Source organism: Nyctereutes procyonoides, unplaced genomic scaffold (genome assembly GCF_905146905.1).
Source record: "Nyctereutes procyonoides isolate TBG_1078 unplaced genomic scaffold, NYPRO_anot_genome, whole genome shotgun sequence".
Taxonomy (NCBI): Eukaryota; Metazoa; Chordata; class Mammalia; order Carnivora; family Canidae; genus Nyctereutes; species Nyctereutes procyonoides.
In genome coordinates this window covers 2,225,426-2,250,991 of record NW_026575041.1, presented here as the reverse complement: position 1 = coordinate 2,250,991, position 25,566 = coordinate 2,225,426, and the positions used below count along the sequence as shown (strand labels likewise).

At 54.2% G+C, this 25,566-nt stretch overlaps 1 protein-coding gene across 3 annotated transcripts; it reads right to left on the bottom strand.

Annotated features, from left to right (window-relative positions):
• Window positions 1-784: 784 nt before the first annotated feature.
• On the bottom strand, window positions 785-22,962 carry P2RY2 (purinergic receptor P2Y2). 3 transcript variants are annotated; one of them, XM_055320752.1, is made up of 2 exons: window positions 22,950-22,962; window positions 785-8,307 (listed from the first exon to the last, which is right to left on the bottom strand). In XM_055320752.1, exon 2 carries the CDS (start codon window positions 8,301-8,303, stop codon window positions 7,170-7,172), a length of 1,134 nt encoding a protein of 377 aa, XP_055176727.1. In that variant the 5' UTR covers window positions 8,304-8,307; window positions 22,950-22,962; the 3' UTR covers window positions 785-7,169. The 3 variants fall into 3 exon arrangements, with proteins under 3 accessions (XP_055176727.1, XP_055176725.1, XP_055176726.1); XM_055320750.1 differs by lacking the exon at window positions 22,950-22,962 and adding an exon at window positions 22,363-22,586; XM_055320751.1 differs by lacking the exon at window positions 22,950-22,962 and adding an exon at window positions 20,892-21,073.
• Window positions 22,963-25,566: the final 2,604 nt, after the last annotated feature.

Below are 25,566 nucleotides of genomic sequence, written 5' to 3'. Positions count from 1 at the left end.
TCTGAACTGTCCCCGTTTGCTTCCCTTTGTTCCCAGGAATTCTGGGACCGAGGAGCAAAAAGAGGAGGAAAATGAGGAGTATGGAGGGAGAGGAGCTGGGGAAAAGGAAGGAGAATGAGGCATGAGGGGAGTAGAAAGGAGTCCACAGAGCTGGCAGGCGGGGACTTAGTAGGAAATTAAGAATAGAGAGCTTAATTGAATTGGGCCATGAAGCACGCCCACACCAGGCCCTCGCCCCACTCCCCGTCTCTTCCTGCCATCCGTAAGCCCATCTCCTTCCATTAGCTGGACCTCCTGGCAGCCTCTCTTCCCTTTGCTTCCTCCAGGCTGGCCACCCACCCAAAGCCCTTCTGTCTCCAGGTATCTGCTCGGTGTCTGTGGGGACTGCCCTTCCCCCTCAGCAGTCTCCTTGGAACACAGATGTGACAACTCAACACAGACATAAACACACACATACACGCACGCACGCATGCACACGCACGCACACATTAGCCCAGGCCACATGGTGACCCATGCAGTAGGCTTTGAATTTCCTCCCCCACATTTTGCAATTGCTCTGGTCACAAAGGCTGGCCTAACAGTTTAATCCCACAACGAGGTGGGACTTTTCATGTGGCTGCTGATTTGGAATTTGGCTCCAGGACATCGATCTAAGGATACGCAGGGGTAAAATACGCCACTTTCGAAAGACCTGAAAACCATTGAGGTCAGACACCTTCTCAGAGTTTATTACCCCAACCTTCTACCACCCCCGCACCCCCCCACCCCACCCCACCCCAGTGCTGATCCTACAAGCTGCACACTGGGTTCAATGACCTTGAAAACATCCCTGCTGTTGTGAATTCCCAACCAAGTCAGGGTAAGGGTGCTCTAGGCAAGTCACTCAGGAGACAGGGGTGGAGGAGTTAGAGTCTCAGCAAGAAAGATGGGGCACTCACAGGCTGGGTGAATGAAGAGGATCTTGTACAAAGATGTGGGCTGGTATTGGGAGGGCTCCATGTGCAGGGGGCGATGAGGGTCACACCGTCCCGGCTAGAGAAGCAAGGACAGCAAAAAAAGGGCTGTGGCCAGTCCTGGGGAAGATACACAGGTCCCTTCCCTCCTCCCCACCTTGTCCAACACTGGGAGGAGATAGGGCCCCAAAGAAGGGGTGAGGAGGGTCCTCCCAGACCCAGGAAAGAGGAAGGGGTGGGCATTCATGTCATTGGCATCAGAACCGTAAGCCGGAGTCAACTTTGTTACTCACAAGTGACTCAAAGATTTGGAGTTTGCCAAATAAACAATTTATGGATGGGAAAGGGAAATTAGACATGCAGCAGGCAGTACTGGTAGGAAGAAGATAAAACAGTGAGGTTTGTGCCTTGCCGCATTCTTACTGTTCAGTAAACTGGAAAAAGAAGTATTAGTCGTTCCATTTTACAGACAAAGAAACTGAACTTGTGGTCACAGAGCAGGTGATGGTTGAGAGGGGCCACAACACTGCTCTTCCTGCCTCAGCCTCCTTGTGCACCCCAACCTCCTTCTTTCCCCAGAGTGGTTTTGTGACCACTAAAGCCACATTTGGTTAAAAAAAAAACAAAAAACAAAAAAACAGGGCTGAATAGGGTGCTCCAGGTTTCCAAGCTATCCCCCTGCCACTTCGTGGCCCTTGGGCCTCTCTCTGGCATGCCCACAGGGGCCCCCCAAGGGCGAGCTCTCAGAAGGCACAGCTGATGAGGGCAGCAGAGGCAGCCGGAGGAGACAGGAAGCCCTGGCCTCACATCTAGTGTCCACACTGACTGCTGTGTGACCTTGGGCAAGGCGCAGCTCTCTCTGGGCCTCTCATCCCTCTAAATAGTCAAAGGATTCCTGGGGGTCCCTGCCAGGAGAGAAAACTGATTCCAGCTGGTCATGTCTTCCAGGGGGCTTACATGAACCCACAACAGCCTTCAGGAGTTAACAGCCCCAAGAAGCCATAAGGGCAGGTGGGGAGATGAGGAACAGGAGAGGGAGGCCCACACAGTAGGGGCAGGGAAGATATTTTGGGGTAGGCGGATCTCCTGTCACAGCTAGACAATGGTCTAGGGCAGCCATTGTGCTGGGAGTGGAAAATCCTTTTCTGACTCCATCTCCCAGGGCTGAAAATAGTTCAGGGTGAGCCCCTGGGGACTGAGTCTGGGGCCAGGAGTGACTGGCCCAGCCCAGCCCATTGTTCCTGGCTGGGACAGGACTAAGACTGGACACCTGGCTGAGCTGGAGCCAAGAAAGAGGCAAGCTCAGGAAGCCATACCAGAGGAAGAGTGGCTGGGCAGAGCCACGCCCCACAGCAGATAGGGAAACTGAGGCTCAGAGAGGCAAAGGCATTCAGCAAGTCACATGGTGCACAGGGCAGAAGAGGATGAGAGCTAGGCTTCTGGGGTTCATCTCCACCCCCCACCAGTGCATGCCACTTGGAAAGGCAAACACATTTGCTGCAGTTCGGGCACTCCGAGCTAGACTCCACCCTCTGCCCTGCAAGAGGCAGGGGCATCAGACGTTGGATCAGCTGCACTTCAACCCACCGTGGGATGCCAATGGAGTTGCTTTACCTCTCTGTCACTTGATGCCAGGGGAGAGCTGCTGCCAACTCTAGTCCTCAGAACTGAGAGCCCAGGGAGTTTGGGCAGTGCCTGGGGGAGCAACTGTTAGTTGTGCCTTTGCTGAAGATCTAGGTAGCTGAGGCCCTAACTGAGGCAAGAAGTGGGAAGTGGGAGGCAAGGGCTCCAAGATCCAGAGAGTGGCCCAGAGAGGGCAGGCAGCTGGCCTCAGGTCACACAGCAAAAGTTGCCCATTCATTGGCTGCTCTGGCCCAGCTCCCAGACAGTCCTGCCACCCTGGGTCTCCAGGCTCTTGGTTGAATGAAGAAGTAGTTGCAGCACCCTATGATGGAGACCATCAGGGAGAAATGGTTAAGCCTTTTGCCATGGGTGAGTGGGAGCCTGCTGGTCCATAGGGGCTGGCTATAGAAGCTTGTTATCAAGGGCATCCTTCCTTTCCCCTCATCCTCCCCCTCTTGCTTCTCCCTGCTGCCCTCTCACAGCCTGGCACAGGGACAAGGTTCTGTAGGCACACACAGGTCCATGGGCCTGAAGGCCACCCAGTGCCACGCAGGGCAGAGGGTAGCCCCACACCTTATCCCAGGGTAGACCTCCTTACCTCCTCCTATATCCTGGGGAAGCCTTCTCTCAGGAGGCCCACTGTTGCTCACTGGCTGGACATTCCTTTCCTTCAAATAATGTATCCTAGTGTGGTTATATACTACATTATGTCGACTCCATAAGGGCAGGGTGCAGCCAGTTTGCCTCTGTGTCACCTTGGCACAGAGCCTGCCATGTAAATGCCTACCATGTGCCAGGTACTGTTCTAAGTGTTTTGTGTGTACTGACCTAATGCCCCACATGGGTGGTAGTGTGTCCTTTTGGAAATGAGAAAACCGAGGCCCTGCAAGACTCAGTAATCTGCCCAAGGTGCCATGGCTGGAGGAAATGGAGACAACACTCAAACAGAGGGGTATGGGTATCAAATCTGTGCTCTTAACCCCATCCCCACTACACCATGCTTTTCATTTTGAGTCACCCGAAGTTACAGACCCTCCTGCCCAGCAAGTGGCATGGGTTACTGGAAAGGGAACTAATGTGGGCATCTGATGGGCCTGGATTCAATCCTGACTCACCCTCTTACTGCCCGTATAACTTGGAGTAAGTCTTCACTTCTCAGAGCCTGTGCCCTCATCTGCTAAATGAGGATAATGTGTCTATTTCACACAGTTGTGGGAAGAATAAATAATAGAGATGAGAGGGTCTGGCATGCTGCCTGGGACATGGGGTAATGCATGTGTATCCTTCCTCATGAGCTTGACTCTAAACAGAAGAGCCCAAATCTGCCATAACAATGGTGGTGGCAGAGGGGTAGCTTTGGGAGCCTGACCTCCCTCCTGGGACCTGGGACGCATGCCATCCACAGCAGAGATACCCTCCCGCCCTGCCCCATGTGCCAGGGCCCCTGTCCTGGATACACAGAGCTCACCGAGAATAGTTGCTGCAAGCTGGACAGCAGGCCTTTCCTCCCCACCTCACTCCACTGCCCCCCACTCTTCTCCTCTGCCCCTGACCTCAGTGCCACAGGTCTATCCAATAGCTCCAACCCCCAGGATGGGAAGAGCTGGGGCAGTGGGGGGTGAAGGCAGGAATCCCACAATGGCACCAACCTGAACTAAAGGGAGCAGAGCAGCAGGGCCAGCCTGAGCCCCTGGCACACATCCAGGCACCATGCTGACCTGCAGAGTGACCTTGGGCAAGGCCCTCTTGAGTCTACAGCTGGGCCTGGATAATCCCTGGGGTCCCTGTCAGGTGGCTATGCCCTTTCAAGCCACCTTCAAGAGTCAACAGCCCCAGGAAGTGATGTCAGGGCGGGGAGGAGGGGTGGCTGGGAGGGACCAGGGAGGCCTAATGAGTAAGAGGAGATATTTTGAGAGCCGGCAGGTCCCCTCACGTCACTACTGGACAATGGTCTAGGTTTGAGAGTGGAAAATCCTGCTCTTACTTGGGCTGAAAATAGCCCAAGGCAGGAGGATCAGGAACCTCACCTGCTAGGTGGATGGCCTGGGCATTGAACAGCAAGGCCAGGTGGCCACTTCAAGGGGTCAGGCGGTCTGACTGGGGTCCAGGGGTGGGACCCTCTTCCCTACCCCCGCCAGTGTCTAACCCTGGATTAGATGGTGGTTAAGGCCCTCCTTTCCTCTAGATCCTTTGTCCTTAGAAAAGTGCAGGTGGCTGGTTCAAGGAAGGCTTCCTGGGGCCAGGCCATAGTGTTGGCTCCATGTGCTGTAGGGCCCTGGGTTCTCAGGGTCTCCAGGGCAGCTGCTGGGGGGTGGCAGGCAGGCAGGACATGAAAGGGATGGGAACTAAGGGATCTTGGGCCTGTGATGGCCATAGCCCTACCCCTAACCACAGATGCACACTCCCGAGCCCCCCAAATCAAGATGTATAACCTCCTGCCTCTGGGCCTAACCAGTGCTAAGGGAATCTGAGCCCAGCATTTAGACTCTAGGGTGTAATCTGACCTGGGTTCCTATAAACTAGGATGGGATCCAGCCTGAGCAGCAACTGGTAAGAAAGAGATAAGCTTGGGCCTTGCAGGAAAGGCTCAAGGACAGTCTGTAAAAGATAGTCACAAAAAAAGCTCATAGGGACTGTGGTTACATTAACAGAAGTATAGAACCTAGAATGTGGGAGGTAAGCCTTTCACACTACTTTGAACAGGTCGCCCACATTGCACAATGCGGGGTAATTTTTCTGGGTCATGGCTTGTGATGGGTCCCTGTTGTAAGAAGGAACTGTGAAGCTAGACTCTAAATAGAGCAACCCTTGGCGGGGGCGGGGGGTACTCCATTCTGACAAAGTAGAGTGGGAAGGGTAAAGAAGTTATAAGAGGCAGGCAGCATTTGGGGGGAGAAAAGAATATTCTTTCATAGGGCAAGGAATCTCCCAGAGGGAGAGGGAGTGTCTTTACATTTGAGATTAAGAGTGAAGCCCGTCAGGTTTGCCCAACTCCTGCCCTAAGGCTGAGCTGGGCCCTGTCCAGCCAAGTTCTACAAATCTCCACAGTGGTCCTGGCTGGACCCAGAATCTGTCACAGGTGAGAAAGATCTCCCTCACCCTGAGCTTGACCCGGCCTGAGCACCAACTATTATGCCGTAACAGAGGATGGGGCAGAAAGAGAAGTGAATCTCTCCTATACTAAGGCCCAGTGCAAAGGAAACCTCAGGTAAAGGCAAGGAGGGAGCCCTGACTTGGTACCCTCTTGACCCACCGCAGCCCCATTCCTGCCTTGAGCCTGGGCACCAGCTGCCCAGCCTGCTTCCAGATCCTGCATACCCTGCTTTCCTGCCCCCATATCTTTGCCCAGGACACACCCTGCACCTGGATGTTCTTCTCTGATGAACTGCTTTGCTCAGAAGCTACAGCTCAGGAGTGTCCCCTGCTCCAGGAAGCCTCCCTGACCCCCTGGTCCCCAGCCCCAACCACTCAGCATTATCTAGTGGTGTGCTGGAGCATCTCAGACCTGCTTGCAAGAGCCAACTATTAAATTTTCAGTAATTTCGCAAGGAGGCTGACATCACATTAGTAGTGTGAAATCGGCCAAGGCAGGAGTATTTGCACCATGGCAATTGGCAATGCTACATATAAGGGGTCCCCCTCATGCCCTGGAGAGCCAGTTAGATGGTTTAACATTTACCAGCACATGACTGGCCATAGCCATTAAGTCCCAAACTGGGGGATCCCAAGGACAGGACCCCATCTGCCTCCTGTCTGCACCCAGTAAAGCCAGGCACAAAAGTCAGTTAGCTTTAAAGTGAGGGATGACCTGGGGTCTGGAGAGGGGATCCTTGACGTGAGACTAGCACTGAGGCAACTAGTGGGAAGGCAGGTGGCAGAAAAGCACAGGTTGGAGAAAGGACCCTAGTGTGGACAGCAAGAGCTCCTTAGTCTGCATCCTCATGCTCAAACCACACAATAGGGCACAACGCAGCAGGCAACAACAACTTCAGTAGAAGTTATAGCCTGAAACTGGCTCCTAGCCCAGGGGAGCCTCCAGATGGGTCTATGACAGTGGTTCCCTGACATTACCTTCCTCTCTCAGAGGTGTGTCCATTGTGGCATCCACACCTGCCCCAGAGCCCTCTGTAGGAAGCTCTGGCTCTGCCCTGGCTCCTTACCAGGGTCCTTTGGTCAACCCATAACCCTGCCCCTCCTAGGTAGCTCAGGCCCAGACTATGTGACCTTGGTAAGTCACTTTCCTCTCTGGGCCTGTTTCTCCATTTGACTTGATCAGGCTAGATACCTGGCAGGCACAGCCTGTGGGAGTCAGGCCAGGGGCAGCACTGGCCCCTTACCCTTGCCTTTCTTGAAACCTTGTTCCCCAGCTCACACACATACACATTGTGACTGGCGTCATAGGGACTGTTGAAATCTCTGGGCCACAGAGAACATCTGCCAAATGACAGAGCATCGAGGTCAGGGCTCCCTTGACCATCAGGCATGAGTCACTAATGGGCCGTATCCAGGGAGGCTAGCCCATCTGAAGAAGTCCTAGTCCCTACAGCCCCACTCCCACCAGATAAACCTGCACAGGCCTGAGGGGTTCGGGTTCTACAGCTGGATGTCCTTAGTGCTCTCCCCACCAGCTGGGGTGGACTCTGTCCGCTTAGAATCCTCACTGCTGGTGGACGCATCTTTTATCCTCTTGACATCAGTTCTGTCCAACCTGTGCAGGCCCCGCCTGCGGCGAGCCGGGGCAGTAGGAGTGGGGTCTGTGGGCGGCTTGGCATCGCGGGCGAAGCGCACGAGCCTCTGGCCAGCCAGGAAGTAGAGCACCGGGTCCAGGCAACTGTTGGCGCTGGCCAGTGGCCGGGTGATCTTGTAAGCCATGTTGACGGCGTTGAGGGTGTGGCAGCTGAGGTCCAGCGAGCGGAAGGAGTAGTAGAGGGTGCGGGTGACGTGGAAGGGCAGGAAGCAGAGGGCGAAGACGGCCAGCACCACGGCAATGGTGCGCACCGACTTGCGCTTGGCCCGCGGCAGGCCCCCCGAGGCCCCGTAGGCCGGCCTCAGCAGCCGCCGAGCCATCAGCACGTAGCACACCAGGATGATGGCGAAGGGCACCGCGAAGAGCAGGCCCAGCATGACGGAGCTGTAGGCCACAAACTGGCTGAAGAGCTCGGGTGCAGAGGTGTCGTGGCAGGTGATGCGGCTGCCCCGCACGCTGGTGGTGACAAAGTAGAGCACGGGGGACTGGCAAGCCAGCACCAGCACCCACACGGCGGCCGCCACCCGGCGGGCGTAGCGGGCCCGGCCCCAGCGCAGAGAGCGCAGCGGGCGCAGGACGCCCAGGCACCGGTGCACGCTGATACACGTGAGGAAGAGGATGCTGCAGTAAAGGTTGGTGTAGAAGAGGAAGCGCACCAGCTTGCACAGCACCATGCTGAAGGGCCAGTGGTCGCCGCGGGAGTAGTAGTAGACCAGCAGCGGCAGGGAGGCCGCGTACAGCGCATCGGACACGGCCAGGTGGAACATGTAGGTGGTGGACGCGTTCCAGGTCTTGAGGCGGCACAGGAAGATGTAGAGCGCCACGGCGTTCAGACACAGCCCCAGCACACACACCACGCCGTAGGACACGGGCAGCAGCACGTACTTGAAGTCCTCATTGAAATGGCACTTGTAGCCTAGCTCATCCCCTTCCCAGGTGTCATTGATGGTGCTGTTCCAGTGGTCCAGGCCTGTGGCCATCGCCCTGGAGGGAAGGGCGGGGTGGGGAGAAGAGCCATCAGGGTCATGACCAGCGCTCGGCGCGGGGGGAGGCCTAACACACTCACCTGACCTGGGAGGGTGCCATGAGGTACCCCATGCACACACAGATTCCCTGGTTAAGATCCACCCGACCACATTCAACACTTTTGTAGCCATCTGACCTGGCTCTCTCTCTGGACCCAGAGGGCCTGGAACCTTGGAACCCTGGGAATTCGAGAATGCATGAGATCCATGCAACTTCAGAACAAGGTGTGGGCAAACCACATCCTGACGGCCAGATGCAGCCCACCCATCTGTTTCTGTAAAAAAAGCTTGACTAGAACACAATCATACCCATCTATTTATGAAGCATTGAATAGTTGTGACAAAAACCATATGTTCCCCAAAGCCTAGAACAGCTACCATCTGGCCTTTAAGAAACAAAAACATTTGGTGATCCTGCTCTAGAACCTTCAGGAGCACAGTGTTCTAGATCAAGGATCCTGAGCTCTCGAATCTGAGGATCTGGGGGCCCAGAGTGGTGTCATCTCAGATTCACAGAAAGGAGCCTTTAAGGATGGCTGGCTCTACCTCACATCCAGTGCCCACTGCCTGCTGAAGCATTGCTGGTCAGTAGGCAGCCCCTATCTTCCTGGAGGCATTAGAAAGTTCTTTCCTCTAGGGGCACCTGGGTGGCTCAGCTGGTTAAGCATCAGACTTTTGATTTCTGGTCATGATCTCAGGGTTGTAAGATTGAGCTCCCAAGTCAGGCTCTGTGTCGGGCATGGAGCCTGCTTAAGATTCTCTCTCTCCCTCTCCCTCTGCCCCTGAGCCCTCTCTCTTACTCTAAAAAAAAAAAAAGAAAGAAAGAAAGAAAGAAAGAAAGAAAGAAAGAAAGAAAGAAAAGAAAAGTTCTTTCCTTTAGCTCATCTTTCCACTCTCTGGAGAGGCTCTGGCCCCATGCCTGGTATTTTGGTATTTGAGGGAGTATTTCCAAGGGTCTTCCCCTTTTGTCATTCATTCACCTCTCAGCAAATAGTTTGTAGGTACTCCTATATTCTGGTACTTTCTGCATTTGTAAACAGCAGTCTGCTCCCTGGGAGGCTACCAGATGGGAGAGTGACCCTCCTGAAGAGTCCAGGGAAGTCTGGAGTGGAGGTGGAAATGGGAGCAGAAGGGCACTTCTTTTTCTGGGGCAAATTCAGCTTCCCCTAGGCCTATGCAGGTTTTCTTCACACGCCACCACTATCCTGATGGTGTTTTACCTTGTCCCTAGTGGGTATAACACACCCACGGGCCTGATTTCCCAGAGAGTGAGCACCTGGACCACTGGTTGTTCACCTTCCTCTTCTCCTTACCCCCATCAATGTGACCAGTGAGAGCTCTCTCTCAGCTGGAAGGCAGGGGACAGACATCCCAGTGTGGAGGGCAAAGGTGTGCCCACAGGTCCCAGGGGCCAGTTAGAAATCACAGCAGGTAGGCAGGTTTGAGACAAACACAAAGAGTAACTTTCTAACAGCAGGAAGGGGCAAAGGGAGCTGGTATTTTTCAAACCCTACTACTATGTATGCTTTATAAAATGTTATTTTCTTTTTTTTAAAGATTTATTTATTTATTTATTCATGAGAGACACAGAGAGAGAGAGAGGGGCAGAGACATAGGCAGAGGGAGAAGCAGACTCCTTGCGGCGAGCCCGATGTGGGACTCAATCCCAGGACCCTGGGATCATCACCTGAGCCAACCACTGAGCCACTCAGGTGTCCCTACAGAATGTCATTTCCCTCCAGTCTTACAACATGCTTCTGGAAACCAGGTTCTCATGCCTGGTTTTCCACTGAAAAGTCTAAGACACAGATCATTCAAATAATTTGGCCAAAGTCACATAGCTAGCGATGGCTGCGACTCCTATTCAAGTCCACCCCCACAAGGGGTGGAAGGGGCTATAGGAAGGATGTAATGAACTCCCTGTTTGGGGGGTATGCAAGTGGCTCTTCTGTTAGAGTCTGCAGAAAGGCTTGTGTCCTGTGTGTGGGTGTATCTGGGAGGACAGAGAGGGCAGATGACGTGTGAGTCCTCCCCATCCTAGGAATCTGGGGCTGTACAATTCTCTTCATCTTGGAACCTGAGGTCCTGAGAGGCTGGGACTCAGGTATTCTGCAGGGCCAGTAACAACCACTCTCTTAGACCATGAGTTTCCTGCCAAGCCTGGCCTCCCAGCAATACTTCAGGGCCCCCAAAGTTGAGATTAGGGGACTCAGAGACACATAGATCCCTCAGTTTCCCTTCTCTCCCCATCCCCCAATCCCAGAACCTTCTCTCTTTCCCCTTGTCAGCCAAGGTGCAACTGGGAGGAAGGGAGCATGCACCTCCCTCCCGAAGAGTTAAGTTCGTCTCCAAGGAGCCGGGGCTGATCCAAGGTGAGAAGGCAGAGCCGAGCTGTTGGGACCCCTCTTGCCCAGAGCCAGGACTCAGGATCCGGCATTAAAGCATTTCCTGTATCCCACCACCGCTCCACGGAGCCCAGTGTTGCCTCTACCTTGCTGCTGGAGCCATTGCATCAGCCTCCCTGCCTCTAGCCTCAGTGTGCCCCAATCCAGAGGGGCCTTTGTAAAGACAAAATCATTCCTTTGCTTGAAACCCTCTGTGGCTCCTGCCTCTTCTCAGGAGAAAACCCTGCTCCTCCTCAGTCTGGTACTGGAGGTTTTCACAACCCAGCCTCTGTCAGCCTCACAGGCCCCATCCTCAGTGACCTGTGGCTTCTGGAATGCACCTAACACCCCTCAACCTGGAATCCATTCACAGCCCTTGTCTCCACCTGTTGGAACTACAACTTTCTATCCTTCAGCACAACAAACTCCAGCGATTAAGAACCAGGCTTCTGGAGCCAGACCACCTTTGTTTCCTCACCTGTAAAATGAGACGATTAGTAGAACCTACAGCATACAACTGCTGTGAGGGTTGAGTCATTTGTGCAGAGTGTTTGGTGCAGTGCCTGGCACACAGTAGGTACACTGTGCTGGTATGAGTTATAAGGCTCAGCCTAGATGTGGCCTTTTCCTGAAATCTTCGGAAAGCTCTCTCAGGCCACCAGTTGGGGTGGGGGGGAACAGCGACAGAAGGTCTCCCCTGGAGGCTGTACAGCAGGTGAGTGCGGTGGACCAGGGGAGTGACGCTGAGGTCCAAGCTGGCGCCAGGCCTGGGGATGTCGAGGGGGGGAGAGATCTGGAAGGGTTAGGGACAGAGTTCAGAGCAACTGGCACAGAGGGAGTTTGGGTGGGGGAGGGGCCGGAGAGGGAGGCTGGCAGGATGCCTGGCCCAGGCCATCTCCTGGCTCAGGGATGGGGGGGAGGACAGGTAAGGGAGAGGGCCACTCACTGTCAGACACGGTAAGAATGGGGTGCCCTGAAGGCATGTCATGGGATGTGGGGAAGGACAAAGGCTGAGACCATCAGATCCAGCACTTTGGAAGGTGGGTTAGGAGTTGCTGGCTCCCAACAGCTATAGGAGGAACGTGGAGGCCTGAGTGTGGGACTGAGGAGCTGTGGAGGGGGCATATTCCCTCCACCTTGGGGATACTGGCTTGGGGTGTCCAGCTCTATCACAGAACTGTAGGTGACATCAGACATTTCCTGCCCTCCTGAGGCTCAGATCTCTCATGAGCTGAATCCCCCACCCTTGGAGAGATGGCACCCTAAAACTTCCCCATGAGGTGCTCTGCCCTGCGAGGGAAGCACACACACACAGTTCCCCTCCACACTGCTGCCCTGGCGCTTGGTGCCCAGGCCTGTCAGGTCTCTCGTCTAGGTCAGCATCCTCCCCCCACCTCTTCCCCTGCCCACCCCAAGCCAGAGTTAACATCTTTACACAAAGATTTTCTAGCTAATTACTAAGGGTGGAACCTCTGATGCTGGTTAGAGGAGTGGAGACTTCCCTAGGTCTCTCATGAACTGAGGAAGCTGCCCTTTCCACCTGTTTTAAGACATCCTGGCCTCCACCCTCCCAGGCCAGCTGGGGACTCCATTGCCGTGGCCCCTGTCCAGACTGACCCTGCCTGCCCTCTCCCGCCACTGGCTGGCCCACCAACGTGTGAGTACACCTTTCCTCCCCCCAGGCCCTGCTTATGAAGACAGCCAAATCCCCAGCCTTCTCCCCTGGCTCTCACCTCTGCCTCTCCTTACCCCTAATGCCCTTGGGGTCTCACCCCCACCTCCCTAGAGACCATCTCCCACCTAACTTTGTCCAACATCACTTGCCAGCCCCTCTGTGCCCAGTTCTGGCTGGCCCTGCCTCATAAGGGCCCTGATAGGCTTACCTGTCTGCACATGTTGTTCTTTCTACCTTTCCCTTCCAGAACACATTCACACTACCTCATCTTGCCCACTCCCAAGGCTCTTCTCATATGTCACCTCGTTTCTGAAGCTCTCCCCTCTCCACCACCCCAGACATTCCTCACACCCTATTGGGAATCTGTCCTTCCACCCTCTACCCCAACATATTCCAGGTGTTCCTAGAGGGTTGGGTCCTTTTGATTCTTTTCTCTATCCCAATCATCCAGCAAGAGGCCTGATCCAAAGCAGGTATGACAACGAGAGAATGAGTGAATGAATGAACGAAGGAACAAATGAATGAATGCATGAATGAATGAAGCAAGCAAGCACAAGAGGATATAGGAGACCAGAGGAGGCTAAGCTTTATGACAGTGGCTCTCCTTTCCATTATTCCTCTGAGGATCTACCAGAGTTGTTGTGACGCTTACAGATTTCTCAGCTACTGACCCTAAGTGGCCTCCTGAGGACCAGCTCACCTGAGGCTTGCCCTAGACAGGCACCTGGACTGCCTCTCTTTCAAGAGTTCTGTCCTTCTCTGGAAAGCCCAGGGGAATGCCAGGGGGAGGGGAACTGGACCTAGGCATTCTGGAGGTGGGTCAGCTGTCTGAGCCAAGCACTTTCTTTTATCTCGCTCATCCCTGGCTCAGGTCATGGGTCAGTCTGGATCAGGAGTTCCTGGTCCTGGTGCCCCCTACACCCAACCACTCACTTTGTAAGGGCCAAGCCTGGGCTGAACAGCTTCCATGCAGCATCTTCGCCTCATCTCCCACCCTCACTCCGCAGTAGATACTGCCATGTAGTTTTGTTCAAGGTCACACTGCTAGGAATTGAAGAGGAGCTTGACACCAGGGCTCTCTGGCTCTGAAGCCTGAAATCATCACAGCCTGGGATGAGGGAGCAGGGTGGAGATCCCCTCCATTGAACCCTGGTTCAGCATATACATGTGCACCGGCGAGGCCGCACGAACCTCCTGGCCACGGACCCCGTCCTCACACGCCCATAACTGACCAGCCCCTGCTCTCAGGATGCTCTGCGCCTGCTTGGGTACCGTACTCATGAATGTGCAGGCCTGGATCAGGGTTCAGGGAGTTTCTTCAGGAAACAGGAAAAACAGCTCCCCTGGCCTGGGGCTGTACCCAGCTTCTAGCACCTCTCAGGACAGGCCATGCTGTGGGCTCTGTGGGAAGTGGAAAGAGCATGGGCACTTCGGTTCCTGGTCGCAGGAAGTCAGCCAGGAAGAGCCCTCCCAATCCTGCCTCCGATGTTCTAACCTTGGTCCAAAAGAGGCAAGCACGTGTGTGTGAGCCCCAGGAGGAGGGCCCTCTACCCACCCACACCTCCTGCTGTCTACCCTCAACTCCCATGTCCCAGGGATGGCTGTTCCCAGCCGCCTTCCCCAGGCAGCCCCTTTCACGGGAGTGTGGCTCTATGGGGGAAGGTGTTCCCCACATCCTGCAGAGCAGAGCTGAATGTCCAATGGCCCCTCCCTCCATCCTGGTCTGTGCTCCAGTCCCTACAGTAGCAAATAGTCAACACCTTCCTCGCCTGGTATACACTCAACGGTACTTAAGCCAACATAGTTTTGTTCAAGCTATGCCTCTATCTGGAATACTCCTCTCTCTCCCCTGTCCCACCTCTGACCATTCCTCCAAGGTGTTGTAAACCCACATGAGCACACACAGGCATGGACATACCCACATACCCAGAGACATACCCAGTCACATATAGCCGTACACACAGCATGAGCACACGTACGCATGCATGCACACACACACAGACACACACACACATACCATCCTAGAGAGGGCCTAGAAAAGCCTTTAGAAATCATGGAAACCAAACTCCCATTTGACAGAGGAAGAAACTGAGGCCCTGTCACAAGACCTCACCATAAGCCAAGGACAGAGCCGAGACTGGAGCGGGGGCCTTTTGGATTCTGGCCCTGGTTTCTGTCTTGTCTGCAAGGCCCTCATAGGCACTAGGCACAAGGTTTCATTGAGGGGATGGTTACGTGGTACAGGGACCCCTCTGGATGTGCAAGTCCCAGCATCCACCAGAACCTCAGACTTATCAGAGGGGAAGAAGGACATCCCCTTCCTTTTCCATCTGCTTCATTTCCCTACAGTGGGGGAGTGAGTCTGGTGCCCCAGCTGGAAGCAACATGCAAGCCTCTGGCTTATGTTTCCTTTCCAGACCATTGCACCAGCCCACTCACTTGTCTCCTTGCCTTCACCCCACCCCTATGGGCCATCTTTCATGCTGCAGTCACGGGGCTTCCTAAAACACAAATCTGACCATATACTGTTGAGCTCAAAACCCTTCCATGGCTCTGTAATGCCCTCAGGCTAACATCCAAGTTCCTGAGCCTGGCATTCAAGGCCCTGGCTGACTGAACCCCCACCACCCCGCTAGACAACTCTCCCTCTCTGTCTCCAGCCTCATCTTCCCATGTAAAGCACAGTAAAGCCAGTTCCCATGGTCATATCTTTGCTCAGGGACACCCTCCCTTATCTTCTAACATGTGTATCATACATAACAAGAGCGGAGTGCTTCTCTTTACCAGGTCCTTATTAGGTGGTTTTATAGACCTCTTCTCATTTGATCCTGAGAAGTTCAGAGAAGCTAATATCTCCAGGGTCACAGAGCTAGCAAATTCCAGAATAACCTTGATCTGTCTGACTTTGGGAATTGTGCTGATCTCTTACCCTCCACAGCACAGACCCTCGGCTCCAGGAAGCTCTCTGACCAGCCTCTCTAAGCCCCATGACTCTGCCTGTCTGGTCAGTTATCTGCCAGAGGGAACACCCTAGTGTTCTACAACCCTAGGTACTAGAATCTGCTCTTCCAGCTATTTTCTCAGTGTGAAGCAACCCTGATGGTTACTGTACCCATTTCACAATTCAAAACAACAACAAACTAAGGCCAGAAAGGGTAACCCAAGATCTCATCCAAGGTCGCCAATGAGTTTGGGGCAGACCACCTGCCCCCTCTACCTGGCTCTACCTCTATCCCACCTGCGTCTTTCTCCTTGTAGCTAGTTAACTCAAAGCCTGGAGGAGGGGCAGAGGCAGTTTCCAGGCCTGCTGCAGAATTTCCAGGGTGGCCAGACAACATTCCAGCTTTTCTACTAGGGCAGCTCCAGAACGAATGTATTACCTACTCACCCGCCTACCTGGCTGGCCTGTCCAGCCTGGCAGGGGAGTGTGACCCATCACCACTCTGGAAACCCTTGCAGCCTGCCACTGCTGGGGGTGAAATACTATGATGGGAAACAGAGGACCTGGACCCAGGACACCACTGAGGGGCTGGGGAGGACAAGGAGCAGGTGGGAAATCCCATTCTGCCATTCCCAGCAGTGGTACCTGGACAAGTCAGTTCCACAACCAGAGTTCCAATTTCCTTCCAATCTAAGAAGAGTACGCACTGCCTAAGGTTGTCGAGAGAGTTAAAGGAGATGATTTAAACTCATTTTATGAAATAATTTTAAAAGATATGACTTCAGGAAGTGGGGAAGGCAGGGAGGATGGGAACATGCCAGGAAGACGAGACGGGCAGGAAACTGACTATAGATTAAGTTTCCCACCCTGAAGGCCATCCTCAGAAGGGAGGGCAGTCCAGGGACCCCCAGGAGGAATGAGACCCCCTTATACTCCTTAATTCACTCACCCTTTACAAAGGTTGCCATATCTATGCCTGTCCCCATGCAGGACACTTGGGGACTCCAAGGTGGGTTGGACACTTCTATGATCTCAAGGAGCTCACTGTCAAGGTAGAGAGTGTAGGGGAGGATGGGGGAAGACCCAGGAACAGGCAATGACAAGTCAGGGTGATTAAGGCTGAAGGGAGCAGAGGCACCAGGGTTGAAGCAGCCAAGAGGGTCCCTAATGGGAATTGGGAGTGGGGTGGTCAGGGAAGGCTTCCTGGAAGAGGGGACACCTGACCTGGATTTTGGAAGATGGATAGGAGTCAGGTGAGTAGAAAGAGAAGAGGACCAGAGTGAGCAAAAACCAGAGCAAGAGACACACTGTCTTGGGAACTGACAGTTATCCCTGTGGCTTGAGGGAAGTAGAGAAGGCAAGGCTGGCTAGGAAACCGGGAGGATCTTGGAAGCTATCCTCTGCCCCCACCCAAATGTCCTCCACAGGGCTGAAGGCCAAAAGGCTCCAGCTTTGCTCGGTGTGCTTTCTGCACCACAAGCACCATGGCTAGTCTGGGGAAATAGCCGAGGGGTGACCTCAGATGTTATCAGCAAGTGTAGCAATGTGAATGTGAAGCCTCTGCAGCCTCTCCCAGGAGGCCCTTGGCTTCAGTAGCCTCTTTCAGAGGCTCTCTCCTTCTTGGGAGACCCTCGGACCCTGGCTCTGGGGGCCATGCACTGGAAAACATCTGAATATAGGACGGCCTCCCATGTTACAGATCAGGAGAGAAAGGCCCTACTCAAAGTCTGCTGTTCTAATTATATTCAGTATATTCTAATTATATTCACCCCAGCCCAGAGCAGGACTCCAAACTACCTGTCCCTCCTCTGACCCAGCATGGCCCAGCCCGCACGGTGCTCTAGAGACACACTGCTCAACTGAACCAGTTCAGAACCACAGTGCCCTGAACTCCACCCTGAACTGACCTATCACAGCCAAATGCCTCCAGCCAGGCTCAGGAATAAAGAACCCTGGGTTCAGGCTTCTGCTTAGAACCCCCCATACTGTGCAATCTTGGTCAGGTCAGTTCCCCTCTCTGAGCTTCAAGTTCTTCACTGAGCAGATAGGGAGAATCACCACTATTCCAGAAAGCTCCTGAGAAATGAGTAAGACAAGGGGGCAGGTGGTTCTCCATGCAGCTAGCAGATCAGGCTCCATCCTGGTGTGGGGACTGTGTCCTCCTATCTTAGCAAAGAGACACAGAAGCCCTTCTCAGCAGGGGGCCCTCCTGGGTCACCAGGCACAGGGGCAGAAGTCACAGTCAGAGTAGGCAGGGAAGGCTCCTGGAAAGGGCTGTGGGCAGGGCTAGAGAGAAGTAGGAAGGGTCCAGCTTGGGAGGACAAAGGGAGAATAGAAAAGCCAATCACTCAGTTCTGAGTTCATTAGTTCTAAGTGTTTCTTCAAGTCTGTTACTCACTGTTTCTGATAGCCTTTGGTTTTGAGATTCTCAGAACCACAGGAGTCTGGGCTTTCAGAACAACATAACCATAGACCTAGACCACTGTCCCAGGAGTCATAAAGTCTCAGCAAACACTTGCCAGTGTCCCCATGCACCTAACCTCAGAGAGACCCTGCAAACCCAGTCTCAGATCAGACTTGGTCAGAAGCTCCAGTCTGGAGGGGGAGAAAGACACAGACATGGACTAATTCCACTCAGGTGATTAAGCCACAACCAAGAGAAGCCCAGGAGCCATGGAGCTCAGAGGAACTCCTTCCTAACCAGCCTGTGGAGGCTGTCCAGAGGAGGGGTCATTTGAGCTGGAACTTGATGGAAGATTAGGAGTTTGTCAGGTGGACAATGTAGGGAGGAGGGCATAGAAGGCAGACGGAAGGGCAAAAGCAAAGACTCCGTGTTGTGATAATGTGACCAGAGGGTCATGTGAGGCTGGAATGGAGCGGTGGGTGGCACAGAATGTGTGTGGGCCTGAGGGACTCACAAGAAAAGGCTTGAATGCCAGGTTGAAGAGCTTGGCCTCTATCCTGAGGACAATGGGGAGCCATGGCAGGGCTTAAGCAGCAAAGGACATAGTGACCTTGATAATGATGATGCCACATGGAAAGTGGATAGAACAGGGGAGTCTAAAAGGAGGGAGATCAAGGAAGAGACTACACATCCAATGGTCCAGAGAGAGGCACTGGTCTCTTGGACCTGGATTCTCTGAGAGATGGGGAGCATCCTTGCTGGCCCACAGCACAGCTTTAGCAAGACTCCTCGACCCACAGCTGGGACTGGGCAAACTGGGCACTCTCCAGGAAGCCAGACCAATGCCAGGAGCCTCTCCTGAGGAAGGGGGAAAAGAGAGGGTCATATGGACCCCAAGAAGCTTGAAGGAGGCCATCCTCCCATGTTCCAGGGCCCAAGTATTACTGTCACTATAAACACAGTGACAGGGTACCAGGGTAGAGGGCCAAGGAGGAAGCAGCTGCCCAGGAGGGCCCAGGCTGCCCGCTCTCTTGTCAGGGACTATAGCTACTCACCTTGGACTAGAAATACTAGGCCTAGGAGATGCTGTGACAGGGGAGCAGTGGAACTCCCCTGCTCAAGAACCAACTGTAGCTGTCCACAGAGCAAGGCCCTCATCTTCCACTATACATTCACCCCCACACGTTCATTCATCTCCCAAACACTCCCTGGCATCTGTGCTCAACCTGTGCTGGGTTATATGCATAGAGAGAAAGCAGGCTGGCCTAGGCTTACAATTGACCTCTAGGGTGAACATAGAGGTCAGGGAAGGCTCCACAGACAGTCTCCCCCCATCAGGATCTGAGGGCTGGGAGAGGCCAGCATTGAGAACCCAAAGGACCCCAACTGTGCACCAGCCAGGCCCACAGAAGACAGTGCAGGGAGAGAGAGATGATTTCACCAGGAGAGCCTCCACCTTTCTTCACCAGATCAGCTGGGCTTCCCTGGTCCTGTGAGTAGAATGGTTAATCATGCCAAAAGCAAGACCTAAAGTCATGTTTTCAGGGCAAGATTCAAATTTCCTTCTGTCTGAAAGCCAGAGGACCAGGCCTTACTCAGATGGAGTTTCTGTCTTGAATGGGGAGAGGTATGTCGGGTCAGGTAGGCAGAAGCCCTAGCTTTCATCTCGGCTCTGTGATCTCAGGAAGGAAACTCTCTGAGCCTCTATTTCCTCATCTGCAAAATGGGGGTAATAATTCTTCCCTCATAGGGTTGGTAGAGGATAAAATGAGAAACTCTTATAAATTGTTACTAGTAATCTGTCTCTGCAGAGGATACACAGGGGGAGGAAGGCAGTCAGTAGTTAAAATTCCAATAGCACAATCCCTTGTTACTGCACCCATGTTCTGGTATCTTCAAAATGCATTTAAGTCTCTGACTATCACACTTCTCCTTGTGCACTGCACTCCACAGCTTATAACACCCTTTCCTGACTACTGGCTTAAGAATTGTCATAGCAACCCTGCATTTGAAGAGGTAAGGATCATCGTGTCCAATGTACAGATGGCAAAACTGCCACCTAGAGGGTCACAGTGGCCTCTCTAAGGGCTGCAGCCAGGAAAGAAGCCAAATCACAGCACTCACCCATGAGGCCTTGGTGATTTCTCATACTCATTTAGCTGGTCCTTATAGGCTCCAGAAGCCTGGGAACCCTGTGCATCCTGGGCAGGAAAAGGATAGGAATGGAGAATGGAGGGGTCGTAGCCTCACTCTACAGCCCAAGTCTACCAACCATTTATAAAGGTCACCCACTGTGATCCTCCAACTCCTCTGGCTAGACCCCTCAGGACAGCCCAAGGCAGGAAGAAGAGACTGACAATTCTTCCCTGCCAGGGCCCCCCAAAGCACATACTCTCCATATAGGACCTTACTGGTGCTAGCCTCCTTTTAGAGGCTGGCAGAGCAGGAACTTCCCCAAGATCACCCAGTAAGTTTGGGGAAGAGCTGGGATGGGATCAATTGCAGGTCTCCCAGGTTCCCCTGGGGGAGGAAGAGTCCTAAGTGTCCCCAAATTCCTTGGCAGGAGCATCTGAGGAATGGGCTGGAAGTGTCTGGTCAAGGGATCAAGGGCTCAGATGTAAGTGATGCCTGGATGGTTCTCAATCCATTCTCCACCCTGCAGCCAGAAAGATCTTTCTGAAATGCTGCTTTGACCATGAATCTTCCCTGTCCCACAAACCTTTTATGGCTCCCTATTGCCTTCAGGAAAATTCGAAGTTTTCTGCCTGTCCTGTAGTGTCCCAGAATACACTATTCCAGCAACCTATGCCACTTATCTTTTTTTTTAATCGTCTATTAAACTTTCTTTTTTTTTGTATATTTTTTATTGGAGTTCAGTTTGCCAACATATAACACCCAGTGCTCATCCCGTCAAGTGCCTCCCTCAGTGCCTGTCACCCAGTCACCCCAACCCTCTGCCCACCTCCCCTTCCACTACCCCTTGTTCGTTTCCCAGAGTTAGGAGTCTCTCATGTTCTGTCACCCTCTCTGATATTTCCCACTCATTTTCTCTCCTTTCCCCTTTATTCCCTTTCACTATTTTTTATATCCCTCATATGAGTGAAACCATATAATGTTTGTCCTTCTCTGACTGACTCACTTCACTCAGCATAATACCCCCCAGTTCCATCCACGTTGAAGCAAACGGTGGGTATTCGTCGTTTCTAATGCCATGCCACTTATCTTGACAACTGGATTCTAGTTTCTTCTTCTTTGTGATGACATGGAGCTCCACTGTAGACATGCCTTCACTGGGAAAGCCAGGGGCAGGAGGGCAGGGGGGCTGGGGGCGGGCAGGAGATGGGGGCTGCTACTGCTCTCTCAGTTCAGCTCAGCCCTGTGCAGGCTGCTGGCAAAAGAGAAATGAGTGAGAGCCAGTTTCTGCCCTCCAGGGGGCCCCAGGCCTCTGAGGAGTGAAGGAGGAGACTGAGACCATAAGAGTCCAAGGTGGAACCAGGACTGTCAGCACTGGGACTTGCAAGAGCCAGAAGAGGCTCCAACCCAACTGTGGGATCAACCCATGAGGGGAGATCTGAGCTGGGCCCCAAGGCCAGGTAATTCTACAACTGAGGAAGATGAGTCGAGGAGGGCATTTCAGGCAGTGAGTATAGAATACACAATGGCCTAAAGGCAAGAAACTGCCTAGTCTGTGTAGCAGAACTACATGCCATCACTAGAGGGTGAAGGGTCAGGCAGGAGAAGGGGCTGGGGAGGTTGGCAAGGAGCAGTTCTTGGAAGCCTTGACTCCCAGGCTAAGGGGTTCAGGCTGGGTCTTAGCCCAGGGAAGAGAATGGTTGAGATATGGGTTTCAGGAAGTTCCGTCTAGGGACTGACCCCACCCAGATCCCCAAGCAGTGAGCCTACCCAGGAGGACACTGGTACCGAATATGACCTGCACATCAGCAACGCCAGACCCTCAAGTTCCATATTGTTATTATTAACCCCCTTTTACAGATGAGGCCACTGAGACTCCGCTAAGGTCACACAGTGGCCAAGGCAGCATTGGAATACAGGTCTGAGTCTCCAGGGAGCTTTTGTGGGTTCTGCTTAAAGAATCTCCTTCCCAACTATTCCCACACACACGGATAACTGAGACTTTACCAAGGCCCCACCCTAGTCCTCAAAAGCTCCCCATTATTCCAGCCTAGAGCCCTAAACAAAGCAGGCACCTCAGGCTGCAGGCGCAGGGAAGCTGAGGATGCCATGCCGAAAGGAACAGCTTGCCATCAGCCCCAAGGACCCTGGGCCTGGCCCTTGGGTCCGGCTCCTGCGGGGAGGGGGCCTACCTGCCACTGACAGTTGGGGAGGGGAGGTTTATTCAAACTAACCCTTCCTACAGCACCGCCTTCCAGATTAAAAGTCCCCTGAGAGAGGCTTAACTGTCCTTCCAGGCCACCGGCCCCGCCCCCAGTTTTCCGAGGCCCCGGCGGGGTGGGCGCCCAGAACGCCCCGGGTTGACGGGCTGGCGGGTCTCCGGCCGCCGTCCCACGCCTCGGGGCTCACCCGGAGCACGCACACAAACAAGTCCCGCAGGTTCGGCTACTCGACCCGCTCGGGGCGCACGCACTCACCCACTGACACCCAGACTTCAGCAAGGACGCGGCTCACACTCCCCGGGATCCGATCGCACTCCCGGGGCCCCGGCGCCCGGCGCGCGCGTGGAGGCGGACCTGCGCGGGGACCCGGGGCGCCCTCGCGGCGCTCAGAGCCGGGGCCCCTCGGACCCGGCGCCCTCGGACCCGGCGCGCACCGCTCCGCCTGCCCGGCGCCGACGGGGCAGCCGCCTCGGGCCGGGGCGCGCCCGCGGACCTCCCCGCCTCCGATCCCCGCAGGCCGCCCGCCCGCCCCGCCGCGGCCGCCGCTCGGCCGCCCGGGCCCGCGTCCCGCCGCCGCCACGGGCACCCACGTGCCTGGAGCCCCGCCCGCCGCGCTCAGCTCCCTGCCAGGCCGGCTCCGGCCCGGGTGGGGCGGGCTCTGGAAGGACCCTGGCGCCGCCCCCTCCCGCCCGCGCGGGGACCCCGGGGCGCCGCGCTTGCAGCGGGCCGGGGCCTGCGGAGACCCACCGGCGCGTGGCGGGACCGAGGCCACCCCCCTGCCTCACGCGAGGTGCGCCCGGGTTGTCAGAGACGCTGAATTTGCAAAGTTTGTCGGTGGGTACCTGAGTGGCTCCTGTGCTGCCCACTTGGAGACCTGTCGTGGCGAACCTGAGCCCTCTGCTGCCAGGAGCCTGCTGCCCTGCTCCGAGCACCGCGCGGAGAACTCTCCTCCCTGCCCGTGACCGGGAGGTGCGGAAGGGTGTCCCCATTGCCTGGAGGAGAAATACATTCGGGGTCCTGCGTCTCTCCAGCCTCGGAGAAAAAGGAGCTGGGGGAGAGCCCCACCTATGCTCCCGTTACTGGGTCTGATAGTCACTAGAAATTTCCCCCACAGCTGGCTTTTTTTCCCATCCTTCCTCTTGAGCTCCTTCCTTTGAGCTGCCTTCTCAGACTACACACAGCGCTCCCTTCTCTGCTTTCAGCCACACTCTGATGGCCTTCTCTGGTCAGGGACCCTATGTCTGTGCCTTTTCTAGACTGTAAGAGCCAGGAGGACAAGACCTACAGCCCTTGCCAGAGTTCCCAGGAGTTGCTTTATACTTATTGAATACTGAATGAATGAATGAATGAATGAATGGTCTAGGTGTCAGCTAGATACACAGCTTCAGCACTGACTTGGGGAGAATTTGACCCCTAGATCCAGTCCCACTTGAGGCCTCCTTTTTTTTTTTTAAAAAAAAAAAAAAGATTTTATTTATTTATTCATGAGAGACACACAGAGAAAGAGGCAGAGGGAGAAGCAAGGAGCCTGATGTAGAACTCGATCCCGGGACTCCAGGATCACCCCCTTAGCTGAAGGCAGGCGCTTAACCACTGAGCTACCCAGGCTTCCCTAGGCCTCTGTTTTTTTTTTTTTAATTTATTTATTTATGATAGTCACAGAGGGGGGTGGGGCAGAGACACAGGCAGAGGGAGAAGCAGGCTCCATGCACTTGGGAGTCCGATGTGGGATTCGATCCCGGGTCTCCAGGATCGCGCCCTGGGCCAAAGGCAGGCGCCAAACCGCTGCGCCACCCAGGGATCCCTAGGCCTCTGTTTTTGTGACATAGAGACAGTCACACATGCTCTCCCACCAACCATGTTCATCCATCTGGGGCTTTAGATAGTTGGTGTCTGAAAAGCACAGAGGAGGCCTCTTCCTGTGACCAAGGAGCTTGCCCAGGGCCCTGAAGCCTTGAGTCCTGCTGGGCTTCACATCAACTGACTGGGCCTGGCTGCTGGCCCCAGGAGGGGCCCAGAAAGGGCCCAAGAAGGATACTGGCTGCGGCCTTGCCAGGAGCAGGAGCAGGAGCAGACACATACACACAGGGCTGTGTGGCCTCTGCAGTCCCCCGGGGACCTCTGCCTGGAAGACACAAAGGCCTCTTGTCCAGCTTCCCTCATCTATTGTCCAAGTTGGTCCATGCAGCTCCTGGGGGGCCAGGAATCCTATGGCTCCCACTTATGGAGCCCAGGTCTTAGGATCCCAGTGTGGGGAAGTCCCTCTGGTCACTGGAGGCTCTAGCCAACACCTCTCCCCTCTCTCCCAGGCCTTCAGACCTCTACTGTAACTACTACTAAGCTTAAGAGAAAAAATTCCTTTGATACCAAGATGAGGACCCGGGGCTCTGCCTCAGTCTCCAGCCACCTGCAGAGTCCTGCTCCCGCTCTAGCCCAGCTCTCCGAGAGGTGATGTTGCAAGAATGACATTGAGAAAGAGTGCAGCGCACTGGGTTTAGGAACATGGAGTTTGAGGTGTCTTTGAGTTACCAAGGTAGAAATGTCCTTGGAAGTATAGGAAGTGTGGAGGGGTGCCTGGGGGGCTCAGTGGTTGAGCGTCTGCCTTTGGCTTGGGTCATGGTCCAGGGTCCTGGGATCGAGTCCCGCATCAGGCAACCTACAGGGAGCCTGCTCCTCCCTCTGCCTGTGTCTCTGCCTCTCTCTGTGACTCTCATGAATAAATAAAATCTTTTTAAAAACTAAAAAAAAAAAAAAGTCGAAGAAAACTGCATTCCTGAGATACCCAGAGTCTGAGCACCCACAAGTGACTCAGTGAGCCCTGAGAAGCAGAGGAAAGGGACATGTCCTTGAACCCTATAGCCTTGGGGTCTTGTCTCACCTCTCCTATGGCTCTAAGCCTCAATGTCCTCTTCTGCAAAATGGTAATCATCGTTTTCTTACCGGCCTGACTGAAATTCTTTGCCCATCATCCCGAGCTCCCCAGGTTTGAGGTATTAGCATCTCCTCTAATGAGGGGCTGGAAATCTAAGTCACTTGACATGTTCTGCTGACACTCTCATCACTGAGCTTGAGAGATCAGGTCCAGCAGGTTCCAAATCCCCCAGCTGAGTCCCCCTTACTTGGGGTGGCCTCAGGAGCTCCCATGCATGGCAACCTAAGTGACTTTATTTTTGTCTTCGTACTTATTTACATTTCCTGGCAATAGTTTGTTGAGAAAATATAAAAGTTTCTGTGGCTAAAAGATTTTAGACCCATTGACCCAGCCTGGAAACAGGCTCAGTGAGTCCATCACAAGCCCCACACAAGGCCTTATCTGGAAGTTTGGAGGGGTATCAAAGGAGCCTCTCTGGAACCAAGCAGCCCCAGCAGGCTGGTCGTGAAGACCCAGGCATATAATGGGCCCCAAGAGGAGGGTTAATGGAGCCATGGGAGGGAGCTGCTTGCGGGGTTCCATTAGCA

What these genes read in the sequence shown, in the direction of transcription:
- P2RY2 (XM_055320752.1), bottom strand. Translation starts at nt 8,303, where the DNA reads ATGGCCACAGGCCTGGACCACTGGAACAGCACCATCAATGACACCTGG.